This window comes from Ceratotherium simum, chromosome 20 (genome assembly GCF_057802395.1).
Source record: "Ceratotherium simum simum isolate JZ-2026a chromosome 20, ASM5780239v1, whole genome shotgun sequence".
NCBI classification, from domain to species: Eukaryota; Metazoa; Chordata; class Mammalia; order Perissodactyla; family Rhinocerotidae; genus Ceratotherium; species Ceratotherium simum.
In genome coordinates, this window is record NC_141919.1 from 53,740,263 (window position 1) to 53,753,420 (window position 13,158).

A 13,158-nucleotide genomic window follows, 5' to 3' on the forward strand; every position below is an offset into this window, starting at 1 on the left:
CATTGTTTGGCATGTGAAATCCAGTTGTCCCTGCACCATTTTTGAAGAGATTGTTCTTTATTCTTTTAATGAACTCAGCACCCTTGTCAAAAATCCACCAACCATAGATATGTGGGTTTATTTCTGGACTCTTAATTCTTTCCATTGGTCTGTATTTATCTTCATTTCAGTACCATACTGTTTTGATTATATATAAATGTCTTTTGATTACAAGAGAAAATAGTCACAAAACAGTCTGTGTGAAAAAGACTTTCAGCCCTTTGTCTGAGATGAAAAGACTCTCACCTGAGAACACCACCGGTTTGGACGGCTGCTTTGCATTCTGGGAGTGCTGCTTCTTCTCCAGTGCTGTCAGCATTCCCCCCAAATCCAACTGTACTGGAGTTTGGCTCTTCTTTCCACTATTTTTAAAATTATTCTAAAAAGTTCAAAAATGAGTTTACTTATTATACTGTATTTTACAAACTGTGCTTTTCATTTTATGACAAAAATCATAACTAAAGATAAAACGAAACAGATTCAGAGACTATAAAAATCTTAAAATAAAAAAAAAATTGAAGTAATTAAAGAAAAAGCCCCATCAATCCCACATTATCTGCCAACATTACCCCCATGGTTATTTCATCCTCCTCCTTTCCTAACTCTGGGTTTATATTAAACCACCTACAATTCTGTCTACACCTCCAGGGTGAATAACAGAGTACACCTCCAGGGTGAATAACAGAGTACACCCATAGACAAGAAACCAGGGCTTACATCAAGTCTGTGGCTATAAAAGTTTGTGTGTGAGGCTAACTGGTTGCTATTACTGCCTCATTAGCACCATTCACTCCCCAACTGCCAACCGAGCCAACCGGCTACCAGGAAATCATGGGAAGATGGCCAAACATTTACACAGGTCCAAACTACACCCAGCAGATGAGTACTGAATTTAGGCACAGAATCTGATGTGCTCTAAACATTATTTCTGAAACAGCTGTGATTTGAGACTGTATAGGGCCCGCCCCGTGGCTTAGCGGTTAAGTGCGCGCGCTCCGCTGCTGGTGGCCCGGGTTCGGATCCTGGGCGCGCACTGACGCACCGCTTCTCCGGCCATGCTGAGGCCGCGTCCCACATACAGCAACTAGAAGGATGTGCAACTGTGACATACAACTATTTACTGGGGCTTTGGGGGAAAAATAAATAAATAAAATTAAAAAAAAAAAAAAGAGACTGTATAAAAGGTTGTACAGGCACGTTGTCTCAGCTGCTTCAGCGTCTCCACTCCTGCTCTCCTGCCCACTGTTCTCTTCCCTGACACCAAAACCGCACTGGCTGAGAGCTCATGTGAGGGGGCGAGCCTAAGGGCAGCAGAGGCGGGCTACAAAGACCTCTGCAGGGACAGAGGATGACCAAATTATACTATGGGAATGCAAAGTTAATTTGCACAAGGGTTCAGAATTTTAGTTTTCACAAATGCGAAAATAATTACTCCCCTTTGAAAGGCAACATGACAATGAACATGCTAGAAAGGAAATGGCCAGAAGCATGCAGATTCCCCATCTAGATATAAACCACAAGTCATTCCTGAAGCCACAGTGGGGCTGGGGCACAAGGAGGATCACCTCCTCGCCTTGTTTGACTACTTATAGAGTGAAATTTTGGTGACTCTCTTCTTTTCCTTCTGTCAGACATTACTGCCTCACAAAGAAATTCTTCTGTTTCTTGAATAAACAGAGTCAACGTTTTTTCTTTAAATCAAAGTTTCACAGGCAGTCTGGCTCCCCCTCCTTTCTGATAGAGCAGTGGAGTTACCAACAGTCTCATTACAAAAGTGACAAAACGTTTCAGCTTCAGGGCAATTCCATTTCAGCACACTGGATGCGTCCTCCAGTGAAGGAACGAGTCAAAACAAAACCACGTGTCTTGTACACAGAGAGGGCTGGGAAGGAGTTTTTCTCAAGAGTTTAGTTTAGCAAGAAAAGTTAAGCCTAAAGCAACTGCAGTTCCAATCTAAAAGTTACCTGTGGCTGCTGTTTAGATTGAAATTTCGGAGACTCTACTCTGTCTCTTCTTTCAGATGCAACTGCCAGATTGGGAAACTCCTCGGCGTCCTAAGTAAACCACACACCCTTTAGCTCTTCGTGAATCAGAGAACCAAACATGCCCAAGGCAGCCTTTTCCTGCTCATATGTTCCTTCTATAATAAGCTCCCATAAAAGTTCTCAGGTGATACAAAACAGCCCAAAAAACTGTAATACTGGGCTTCAGCTTTATTTTACTCTTAAAACAAACTTCAAGACCACAGTTCTAATCCCCCTGCTGCAGAGAGCAAGCCGGGGCCCCAAGAGCGTGGGCACACCAAGCAGCTACAGAACTGCCCACTCCAGCACAAACGCTCGAGCACACGTCCCTCAGCTGTGTCTCCTTTAGAGAAACCATCAACCTAGACTCAGGAGACAGAGGTATCCTGTCATGTGTGCTAACCCCAGACTGAAGAACAGAAAGAAGGGCAACAATGTTTAAATCACTTAAAAATGCCTCTGTCAACATTTTAGGTGCCTTGGAGAAGTTGTGTGGGAAATGGGGGCAGAAATATAAATTACGTGCATTGGCCCAACCATAACACTCAGCCACGGCTGTTCATTTTCAAACACAATCACGCTATTCTCAAGAGAATGTTCCAAGAGCCTTGGGAGCACCCTGGGTTTGTGGAAATGCCTCCGGCTTGACCCTAACCTGGACTCCGGGAAGCACCCCTGGGAGACTCTTCTGCCGGCACCAGACGCTAGGCTGCTGAGTCTGATACTGCAGACCCATGAGACACGTAGTCAGAACCCAGGACGGCTCCTTGCACAACAGGGCCATTCTTGGAGCACCATGGGACAACAATCTAACCAGTCCTTTTTGGAAGTTCATGACAGTCTCTTGGCCAGGGCCCACGATGCATCTACAGTGCTCTCAATTTCTCTGTAGTGAAGCACGTTAGTAGGATTTCTGGACAGACAAGGAGGCCCTGCACAAGCCAGCACGCCAAAAGCAAGGAGAAAACAGGTGAAGACGACACTGAGGGGTATTAGCACTCGGACACACAAACGATTAGAAGGCAGCACAAGTAGTTTTGTCTCTAGACCATTCGTTCACTCACACGTCCACCGTGCGCCCACTGGGAGACACGCACTGTGCTGGGGCACAAAATGAAGAAGAAATGAAGAAAACGGCTGACGGCTATTTTCTTCAGCACTGGGAAACGGTTATTAAACTGTTGGAGATTTTCACTTAGGAAATCAGTGTGAACCCAAATTTCTATTAAGACAGACCCACTGATTACGTAACACAAGGGGAGTAATAAATGTTAATGTACTTCAATCCTTGGTGGCTCTTGGACGGTCAGGACTTCATATTTTGATTTAGACTTTTCTTTCTTTTTCTTACTCTTTCTTGAGGCTTCATTTTGCTCAGGATCGCCACCTTGTGATGCTTTGGACTAGGAAAAAAAAAACCCAAAAATCATGGGTTTTTAAAACATTCAATAGAATATTTAATTCTATGGATAGGAACAAAATTAAGACATCAAGTTGTATAAACACATGGCAATTTTATTCAGAGTTCCACTCCTCATTCTTTATTTTCCAAGGAGCCAGAGTTCAGCAGAATAATTCAAAAAGAAAAGAAATCTGTTAAAATAGTTATCACGTCCAATTATTCTGAAACTGGCAGATTTGGATATAACCTAGGTTTCAGCCTGAGGAGGTCATGTTAATGATCCAACTAATACTGACCTGAAGTTCTTCCATAAATCCAGGTGTGCTATTTCTAGCTGCATGGTCCAGTGGCTCCTAAACTGGACTGCACATCAGAATCACATGTGGAGCCTTCAAATCCGACCAATGTCTGGGCCCACCCCAGCCCTGCTGACTCTGACCTCACCACTCCCACCCTCCCCTCAGCCTCCTGGCCTTTCCTCAATCAGTTCAAATGAAGAGGCCTCAGGGCCTCTGCAGTTACACTCAGATCCAGGCCAGGACTGCGCCCTCACTTTAGCTCGAGTCATCCCATCTCCACCTGCCCCCCCCTCCACCCTCAGAGCACAATCACTGTCTGCCGGGCCCTGTACCTGTCTGCATACGGCTAGTCTGTCATTAGAAAGGAGGCTCTATGAGGCCAGGCCTTTCACGTTTGGGGCCCTGCTTTAACCCCAGCAGGAACTCACCCTTCAGAGCTAAAAGCCTCAGCAGCTATTAAAAAAAATGTTTATCCACTGACCTGGAGGGGCTGTCCATGATATTTTGTTAAATGAAAAAGGCAACTTTTAAGGGTAATTTTAATTTTTGAATAGATTGACCCCATTTTTGTTTTTTAAAAAAAACTTAAAAACAAAAATCCAAAGCTCTCTCTATTTACGTTTTCAGGAGCCTGAGGTGCAACACATACCAGGTTGTTAATGCAGGCTTCCCTGAGGAGTGGGCAACGAAGAGGTGTGGAAGACAACCTTTTCATAATGAGATACTTGCAGCATTACATTTGTTATTTCAGTAATAAAAATTCACCACACAAAAAGTTTCACAGGGAAAATCCCTTATGACCACTATCATCACCGCTGTGTACAATGCAAAGTCATATGGGTTATGAGACCACAGGAGATCTTAATTTTCTCATCTTTATCTTATAACGTTTCCAAAATAAACTTTTCTTATGGCTATAATTTAAAAATAATTTTTAAAAAGATTCTGAGAAAATAAAACAAACTCAGTTAACTCAGAGTGTTAACTGCATATTAGAAAAACTGGTTCTGACGGCGAATTGGCAGCCGCAGCGCAGAACAAGCCAGCAGCCTGCTGTGCGGCCGGTGCCCAGACGCAGGCGGGGTCTCAGAGCCGGTGGTCTCCACGTGACTCGAAGGGCGTCTCACCGCCACCTCCTGTGTTCCTCAAATGCACGCATAAAGCTGTGGGCAACAGGAACACAGGCCTGACTTCACAGTAACTGTCGCCAGCACAGCTTTCCTCAATCAACAGAGTGTGAAGACACAGCTCCCATTTGTGTGGAATGACCTACGACACTGCACATATCAAAAAGATAGGACACCACTGCACTAAACACGACCACATTTCAACCTAAAATAATATATCGGTACACAGTGAAAAATAAGAACAAAAAGTCTCTTCAAGAAACAAATCTAAGCATCGATAAAAATGACAGCTTAAATTATTTGAACTGAAAGACAAAAATGGATTCTGAAACGCTATTTTACAATAAGTTGCAGTTAACTAAGAATCAGTAACATATGTCAGATGATCACAAAATATGGAATTCAATTATTTTGCTACCAGCATCCTCGTAGGTAAGAGCAGTGTAAATTCAACAGATAAAAGATGGGGGAAAATGCACCACTTCACACAGCAGGGCATTAACTTCTGCCAGCATCTCTCCTTTAAAGAAGTCCAAACGGTCCACAGGTCTACGATGTATACATCCTCATTCATGTATGAAAGCTACTCCTTGTGTTCCTTGACTGAGGTCCTATTCTTGTTTCAAGGTGCAACTACAACCAACTCAATTAGTGACAACAGTACAGAATGAAACACTGTCAGTTAGGATTTGAGAAAAAATACAAAGGCTATCCAGTGGTACAGAAGATCAACATAAAAGTGTGATGTTTACCTTCTTAGTATGATGAGCAACATGTTTCTCTTTGTAGGAAGGATCCGAAGATAAAACTTCAGAAGACGACATCCTGGCATTTTTAGGATCAGCTGCTGAAGCAAGCGTCTTTAGGTTTATCGTGGAAGTAACATTTTTAGGGGCTGGTGACAGTTCTGCAGATAATGTCTGCCGAACAACATAACCCATTGGTGTCCAAGATAATTCTGCTCAAAGACAACCAAAATTGTTGAACAATCTCAACAGTTACACAGAAATTCCAAACATGCATTACATGAAGTAGTTACTCAGAGCACACTTAAATTTAGGCTATTGTTCAAAACAGTCTCTCGGAAACTACAGTATTCACTAAACTTGCTTTTATTCTTAGAACATGCATGCTGAATTAACTTGCAAGGGTAACTGACTTTCCTAGAAACTAGACTTTTAACTCTGGGGTGCAAGTGGATAAACGAACAAGTTTTGGTTAAAAAACAACAATCTACAATTACGTCACATGGCATACACACGGAATTAATGAGTTCAAGATCAAATTTGGGCCCTACTGACCTTGCCGTTTCCCTTTAACATCAGAAGTCAGAGGCCACTAGACTGCAGCTACCACAATAACTGGTAATTTATTTCTTTTTAGGCTTAAGTACAGCAGCACTACTCCTTAGCGCCCGAGAAACTCTACATACAGACAAAACAAAAGGATGTCCATCAGGACACGGGCAGGTCATGTCGGCAGCCTGTGGCCATCCCACAGAGTGAGATGGACTGTCCTTGTCACCAGAGCTACACATCCTTAGAGTCACTTCTAAAGTGAAGATCTTTACTGAACCATGTATGGACAAAACATGAGAACGCAAAAGGAAATACACCTGTGAACATATTTGGAGTAATTCTGTAAAAATGTCTTCCAGTAGGACAAGCTACTTATAAAAATTTCAAAAGCAGCATCTACTGAACTCTCTCTGAATATATTACTTCTGGGCCAGGCCAAGACAGACCAGCAGTTCTCAAAGTGTGGCCTGAGGCCCCCAGCACCCTCTCTTGGGTCCACAGAGTCAAATCTGTGTTCCTGATAGGAGGAACGTGCCATCTGCCTTCCTGGCTCTCACCCTCATGAGTGCACCTCGGGATTTCCAGAGGCCGTGTAATGTGGAATGGGGAAACAGCCGAACCCGGAGGCAGACGTTCAAGGGCTGCAAGAATGTCAAACAAGGCTGCTCCCCTAGCTAGTTTTGTTTTTTTAACTGAAGATTTGCCCTGAGCTAACATCTGTTACCAATCTTCCCCTTTTGGCTTGAGGGAGATTCGCCCTGAGATAACACCTGTGCCCATCTTCCTCTATTTTGTATGTAGGTCGCTGTCACAGCATGGCTGACGAGCCGAGTAGGTCTGCGTCCGTGATCTGAACCCATAAACCCGGGCCACTGAAGGAGAGTGTGCCAAACTTAACCACCAGGCCACGGGGCCGGCCCCCTCATTAGTTTTTTAATTTTGGAAAATAATTATTTTTCATAAAAATATGCTATGTTAACAGGTAACAGGTTTATTATTGTTACTTTTAAGCAAATTAGTATTTTTCAAATTTCTCAGTTTCAAATATTGCAAATATTGATAGCTATAATGCAAACAAACAGGGGCTCTTTGGGGCTTTTTAAAGAGTATTAAGGGGTCCTGAGACCAAAAACTTTAAGGACCACTGGTATGGGTACTACCTAAGGAAGCAGTCACTTCTGAGTTCATAACCTTTCTCACTGAATTGGACAGATCGCTTCATTTAGGATTCTCTGCTGTTTCACACTCCTTGCACACAGACGCAGGGTCTTGTTTATGGCCTTCAACCTTCTAACAATGACATCAGTTTATCAACAACCCATCAGCTGCCTTAAGGCTTTAAGACAAAACATTTCAGTTGCATTGGGCTAAGAATGAACTTAGAAAACAGATGACTGGTTTTTAAACTAAGATTTGGTAGCCACGCTTACCTCTGGTACACGACGAGGGACTGGCAGCAGCATCAATTACAGATTTAGTCAGATTAGTACTGGTCACCACTATTTCACCCTAAAAAGCAAGCCAGTTATTTTCTTACTATTTCAAATTGAAAGTAATCATTTAATTTTTAAATATAGTTTCCCTTGCCATTCTTAAAATCTGCAAAACATATGCTAATCGAACTTCCAAATGCACAAGTACTTAATGTGAAAAGTTCAATTACTTCCTTCTACCCAATCTCACTCCCTAGCCTACACCATTCTTACAGCTGCAGTGCCCCCTATGAATGTGAAAGCCCTTGTTCACCATGCCCACAACACCAAAGTTCCAAAACATCCATCGAAAGGTCCACAAAGATAACAAACATGGGCATTGTAATGCGTGTGCCCTTTTATAAACACAGAAAGCTGCTGGACAGAACAGCACTGGGGGCCCGTGAGGACATGAGGAGACACCTCAAAGTGACAGGCAGCACTGAAGGTAAAAGAAAACTGGTAAGATCAAATTTGAAGGGATTTAAAATAAATTCTAAAGCTCATGTGCTTCCTAAATTTACTCACTTTGCCATTTCATTACATCTGAGCCCAGTAATAAAAAATAAAATTATTTAAACACAGCCCGTTCTTTTAATAAATATAACAATGCTCACAAAGGCCAATGAAATACTGGAAATGGCTTACCTATTCAAGAACAGTTCAGTAAATTATACAAACCAATGTCAAAGATTCAAAGCAACAGTTACGTTTTCAAAAAATATTTAATGACACGGAATGCCAAAACAGTTTTTTTTTTGTGAGGAAGATCAGCCCTGAGCTAACATCAGATGCCAATCCTCCTCTTTTTGCTGAGGAAGACTGGCCCTGGGCTAACGTCTGTGCCTATCTTCCTCTACTTTATATGGGATGCCGCCACAGCATGGCCTGACAAGCGGTGCCTTGGTCTGCACCCGGGATCCAAACCTGGGCCGCCAGCAGTGGAGTGCATGCACTTAACTGCTATGCCGTGGGGCCAGCCCCCCAAAAAAGTTTTTTAAAAAATTAACCACAAGCCCATACATAAGCATAATTCCACAGCGAGGGGAATCCCCCTCAATTCCCACAAAGTACCATTAAAAAAGAAAATGAAGTGCTAAACATGGTTTTCTCTTTCTTTTATTATTTATTTATTTATTTATTTCCTCCCACCCCGCAAAGCCCCAGGATAGTTGTATGTCATTGCTGCACATCCTTCTAGTTGCTGTATGTGGGACGCGGCCCCAGCGTGGCTGGAGAAGCGGTGTGTCGGTGCGCGCCCGGGATCCGAACCCGGGCTGCCAGTAGCGGAGCGTGCGCACCTAACCGATAAGCCACGGGGCCGGCCCAACATGGTTTTCTCTTGGTTGTACAATTTCAGACAATTACGTTTTCTTCTTTTTTTTTGCTTAATATTTTTTGAGTATTTAAAGAAACTACTAATACAATCAGAAAAAATGTTTCTTTTAGACAGAAAATTAAAAAAAAAAACTACACACAACTTGAGTGTGACTATACAATAAGGCAGTGAGTATGTACATCTAAATCTGCCTTACTTCATGTCCAAATATGAAGTACACAGTGTACAGGTGACCACAGCAAATGTGTCACTCACACTCCCACCTGCCCTGGCTCCCACTTCGGTATAGCGCTCACGGGCCTGGAATCATCCAATGACCACCCGTGATGAAGATGTGGAGCCCAGCCGGAGAACAGAAGGGTCACACATCTGCCAAATGAAACTGCGATTCTTCCACACGAGTCAATCAGCCTCACTCGCCACAGCCACAGCGTAGTGTCACAGTGTAAGGGTCAATGCATGCGGAATGGCATATCTGCACCATTCGGAGCCACCGCGCCTTCAGGCTGTATTGTCCAGGCACCCAGAAGAAGGGCTGGGACAGGGAACAGCAATCCCTCCTCCATTCAAGATGCAGGCAGATGGTGAGCTCTGTTTTCTTCACTGGTTCTTTCTCCTTGCCTTCCCATACTCCCTTCAGCAGAAATTTGTCAGAAGCCATTTTAGGAACTACTCACCCAATTATGTTTTTTCCTGAAAGTCTCAAATCAATCTATTTGAGAGGAAAATGCCTAAATCTGATGGACTAAAACTTTGAGACAAAATATTTACTGAATGGAGCTTAATTTAAAATTATTAAGCAGCAAATAATGCACTTACTGCAATTACTTTTGCTGAATTTGCTACATCATTAACAACTGAGAGGTGCAGATAAAAAGCCTGAAAACATTGGAAGTTACACTATGCAGTTTTAAATATTAGTATTTGATCAAAAAAGCTTTCTCTCTGTATGGGAAAAAGTGTTGTCAGAATGCAATGCTAGATGTGAGATGTTCACAACAGGCTAAGCAGCTGGACTTGTGCTAGAATCTTCTCCTCAAGGCACTACAGTACCTTTTACCTACCAGATAAAAACAAGTATATCAGGCGATTCCTTTAGAAGACTAGCTGCACTGGGTGCCACAGTTCAAACAACAGAGGAGGTCCTCTCCCACACCAACATGTCAGGTGTCATGCCTGAAGAGATGCCTGTGGAAAGCTGTGTATCGAGGAGGAAGGAAAGGAAGGAAAGGAGGACTCAGAGAGGAGGAACCTGCACTCACCTCTGATACCACCGCAGCAGGCTTCCCCACTTCTCTTAGCAGAGAAATGTCAGTCGAGGCGGGGCATAAAGGCCCCCACGTGGGCTGCTTTTGTGTCTCTGATATCTCACGGTTCTCTGGACCCTGCAGTTCAGGAAAATCCAACCTGGTAAATTCAAACTCAGGTTTGGAGGCAGATCCACTTTTCTCGACGATTCTGGATTTCCTGTCTGTTCGTTTATGATACCCATCTGCATTTACAGAATTAAAAGTAGGGGTAACAATTCAGATGTTGTTTGATGACCTGTACTCACACTTACATTGCAGAGTAGACAGTCTACTGCTACTGACGCAACAACGTGCTATTGTCCAAACAGCCTAACTTTGCTAGTGTTGTTAACCTTCTGTGTAACAGTGGAAAACATAAATGACCACAACTACCAATTGCTCTGGTTGGGCCACCAAGCAGAAAAGCCAAAACACACTGCAAACTTTAGGAGTAATTCTGAAGTTGATAAAAGTTACCTTAACCTGACTGTGTAGCTGGGCATTGTAATTATTCTTCATAAACATTTTAGAGTTTTGTGAATTTAAAGAGACTCCAACAAACTTCCTTTAAGTAATAAATTTTCCATATTTTAGAGGAATTTTGGAGGAAAACAAGTAGAATTAAACTTATAATCTTTTTGCCATCTTTCTCCTTCAAATGCAAATGAACAATGATGTAGGTTGCAACACCATAAAGCCTCTGCATTTAATTATCCAAGTCCAGAGTTATTACAGTTAACTGTTCAACTTGCCTTTCACATTTCCATGTACCAGATGGTTTATGGGCGAAGTCAAGGCAAAAAGAAAAATTTATATACCAAGTAACATAAATTATACATGTAAATAAATTTATAGACCATTTTCAGTAAGTACACTATTATAAAGGTTTTAAGTCACTATATGAATAGGTGATGTCTGTGATCAAACTGCACTAGTAAATAACTTATTAAAAAAAAAACACGACATCATGAAGATTCACTAAGTTTCAACCACAGACTGGTACCACAGTTTTCAAGCCCAGAGCAGACATGTCTTCTGAGTTACTATACTGCCCCAGCTTTGGATGGGATTTAAACCATAGTCAAACTATCTCACCTACTAAGAAGTATCCCAACAGAATACCAGAGAAGCTATTTCAGGAATGAACACGGTCAAATACAGTACAACGGACCTTAGACAAGCTCTTGTGTAAATCAAGTTAACAACATCACAGAGGGCACATCACAGAGCCAACACACAACAGGTCCCTGCTGGGAGGAAAGGCATCCAGGATCCCAGGGAATTCTGACAGCCTCACCTTTCACAATGAACAAGCCCACAGAGACAGCTGTACAAAGAACGGTGATGTTTCCAGGGCAGATGGGGGAGGCTGATGGCCTCACCTTTCACAATGAACAAGCCCACAGAGACAGCTGTACAAAGAACGGTGACGTTTCCAGGGGGGGATGGTGGAGGCTGACATAACACTGTACGGTTTGTTATCTTTACCTGATTTCAAGCTAGAGTCAGCATGAATGGACACACGATGTGGACCTTTGAATGATTTTATATCGGATGACATAGTTCCACCCACCTTCTTACTGTCAAACTTTTGTTCATCATATGTTTTTTTCTGCAGGAAAGATAAAAAAGTAGCACAAATTGAAAAAAACTACCACTATAAAAAAGATTTAAAATCGCAAATTCATAAGTATTCACAACTCGATCATTTTACAAAAGGTTAGACCAAATCAATTAACACAAAAAGATAAGCAATGCCTAAATATCATGCAAGAATTGACCAGTTCTTTACATTTTAAACGCTAAAGTGACCAACAAAACCACAGCATCTACTAACCTTAAACAGAGCTTTCGTGTCTTGTGGGGGAGGGCACACGTGCTCATTTCGTGGCCTCATCCTTTGAAAACCTTGGTAACAATTGGGCTGGCTGTAATCGTACTGGGAGGCAGGCACAGGGCAAACATTCTGTGTAGACTCCAGGGTGTAGGGAGGATAGGTGTACGGATGAAGAGCGAGCTCAGAAGACAAATACTGAGGCGGAAAAGTTGAAGCTCCAAAGGCCATATCTTCCGTATAGAATTTCTGCCTGAATAAAAAGTCTCAATTTTAGTTGCAGATTTCATAGCACATACCAAGGGGCTTAATATTTTGTAATAAATAAATTAAAACTTTTTATTACTTTTGAGGACATTCATTTTTGCACTGAAATATCTCTAATCAAAAGCCAACAAAACCTCTGAGTATTTCTCTCTTAACCTGCAAAGAAAGATGCTGACCTAGTTCTACTTTTTCACTACTGAGCCAGAACATCCACAACAGGTCTGTATCACAGTGAGCATCAAGGGAGCCTGAAGATGCCCCAACAGCTTTTCACTCTCACATTGTCAAATACATGGGAAAGCTCTCTCAGCCACCCTTGCCAAAAGGGCCATCCAGACCATTCTCTCTGCAGAGGGGGCTCTATAAAAGCCCAAATGCAACCTCCACCCCAACAATCTGCAGGGCCTGCATCCTGGGGCCGCTGGGTGCCCAGCGCCAGCCTATCCAGCCCTTTCCCTGCTCCGAGCCCCCTGCTACATCTGTGCTTTGCTGACTCGAAGGGCCAGAGCTACAATAGGGACATTGTGCAAACGGTGGCCCAGGAACTGCACACCCTGCTGACAAGAGGGATACCATCTGTGAACACTGCTATTGCCTCAATGTGCTCAAGCCACTAGGCTAAACCAAAACATAATTTAACAATGATTTTTAAAGCAAATTTAGAGGTTTCAACCATTTTGCAATGAAAGCGGATAACAATGACAAAATGCTAAGCAGCTGAGTTAAAATACAAATCACAACCTTTTCATTCCCACAAATAAGCACCAG

At 42.6% G+C, this 13,158-nt stretch overlaps 1 protein-coding gene across 6 annotated transcripts in view; it reads right to left on the reverse strand.

The window, feature by feature from the left end:
- SECISBP2 (SECIS binding protein 2) overlaps positions 1-13,158 on the reverse strand; it is a 40,236-nt gene that overhangs the window by 20,965 nt on the left and 6,113 nt on the right. For 3 of the 6 annotated variants that reach the window (XM_004428311.3, XM_087444774.1, XM_087444779.1), the window contains 8 exons: positions 12,127-12,376; positions 11,778-11,901; positions 10,263-10,492; positions 7,620-7,698; positions 5,644-5,849; positions 3,344-3,466; positions 2,004-2,093; positions 286-418 (listed from right to left, as the gene is read on the reverse strand). In XM_004428311.3, coding sequence (XP_004428368.1) covers positions 286-418; positions 2,004-2,093; positions 3,344-3,466; positions 5,644-5,849; positions 7,620-7,698; positions 10,263-10,492; positions 11,778-11,901; positions 12,127-12,376 — 1,235 coding nt within the window. The remainder of the gene's footprint in view (positions 1-285; positions 419-2,003; positions 2,094-3,343; positions 3,467-5,643; positions 5,850-7,619; positions 7,699-10,262; positions 10,493-11,777; positions 11,902-12,126; positions 12,377-13,158) is intronic. The other 3 variants (XM_087444778.1, XM_087444776.1, XM_087444777.1) reach the window with 2 other exon arrangements.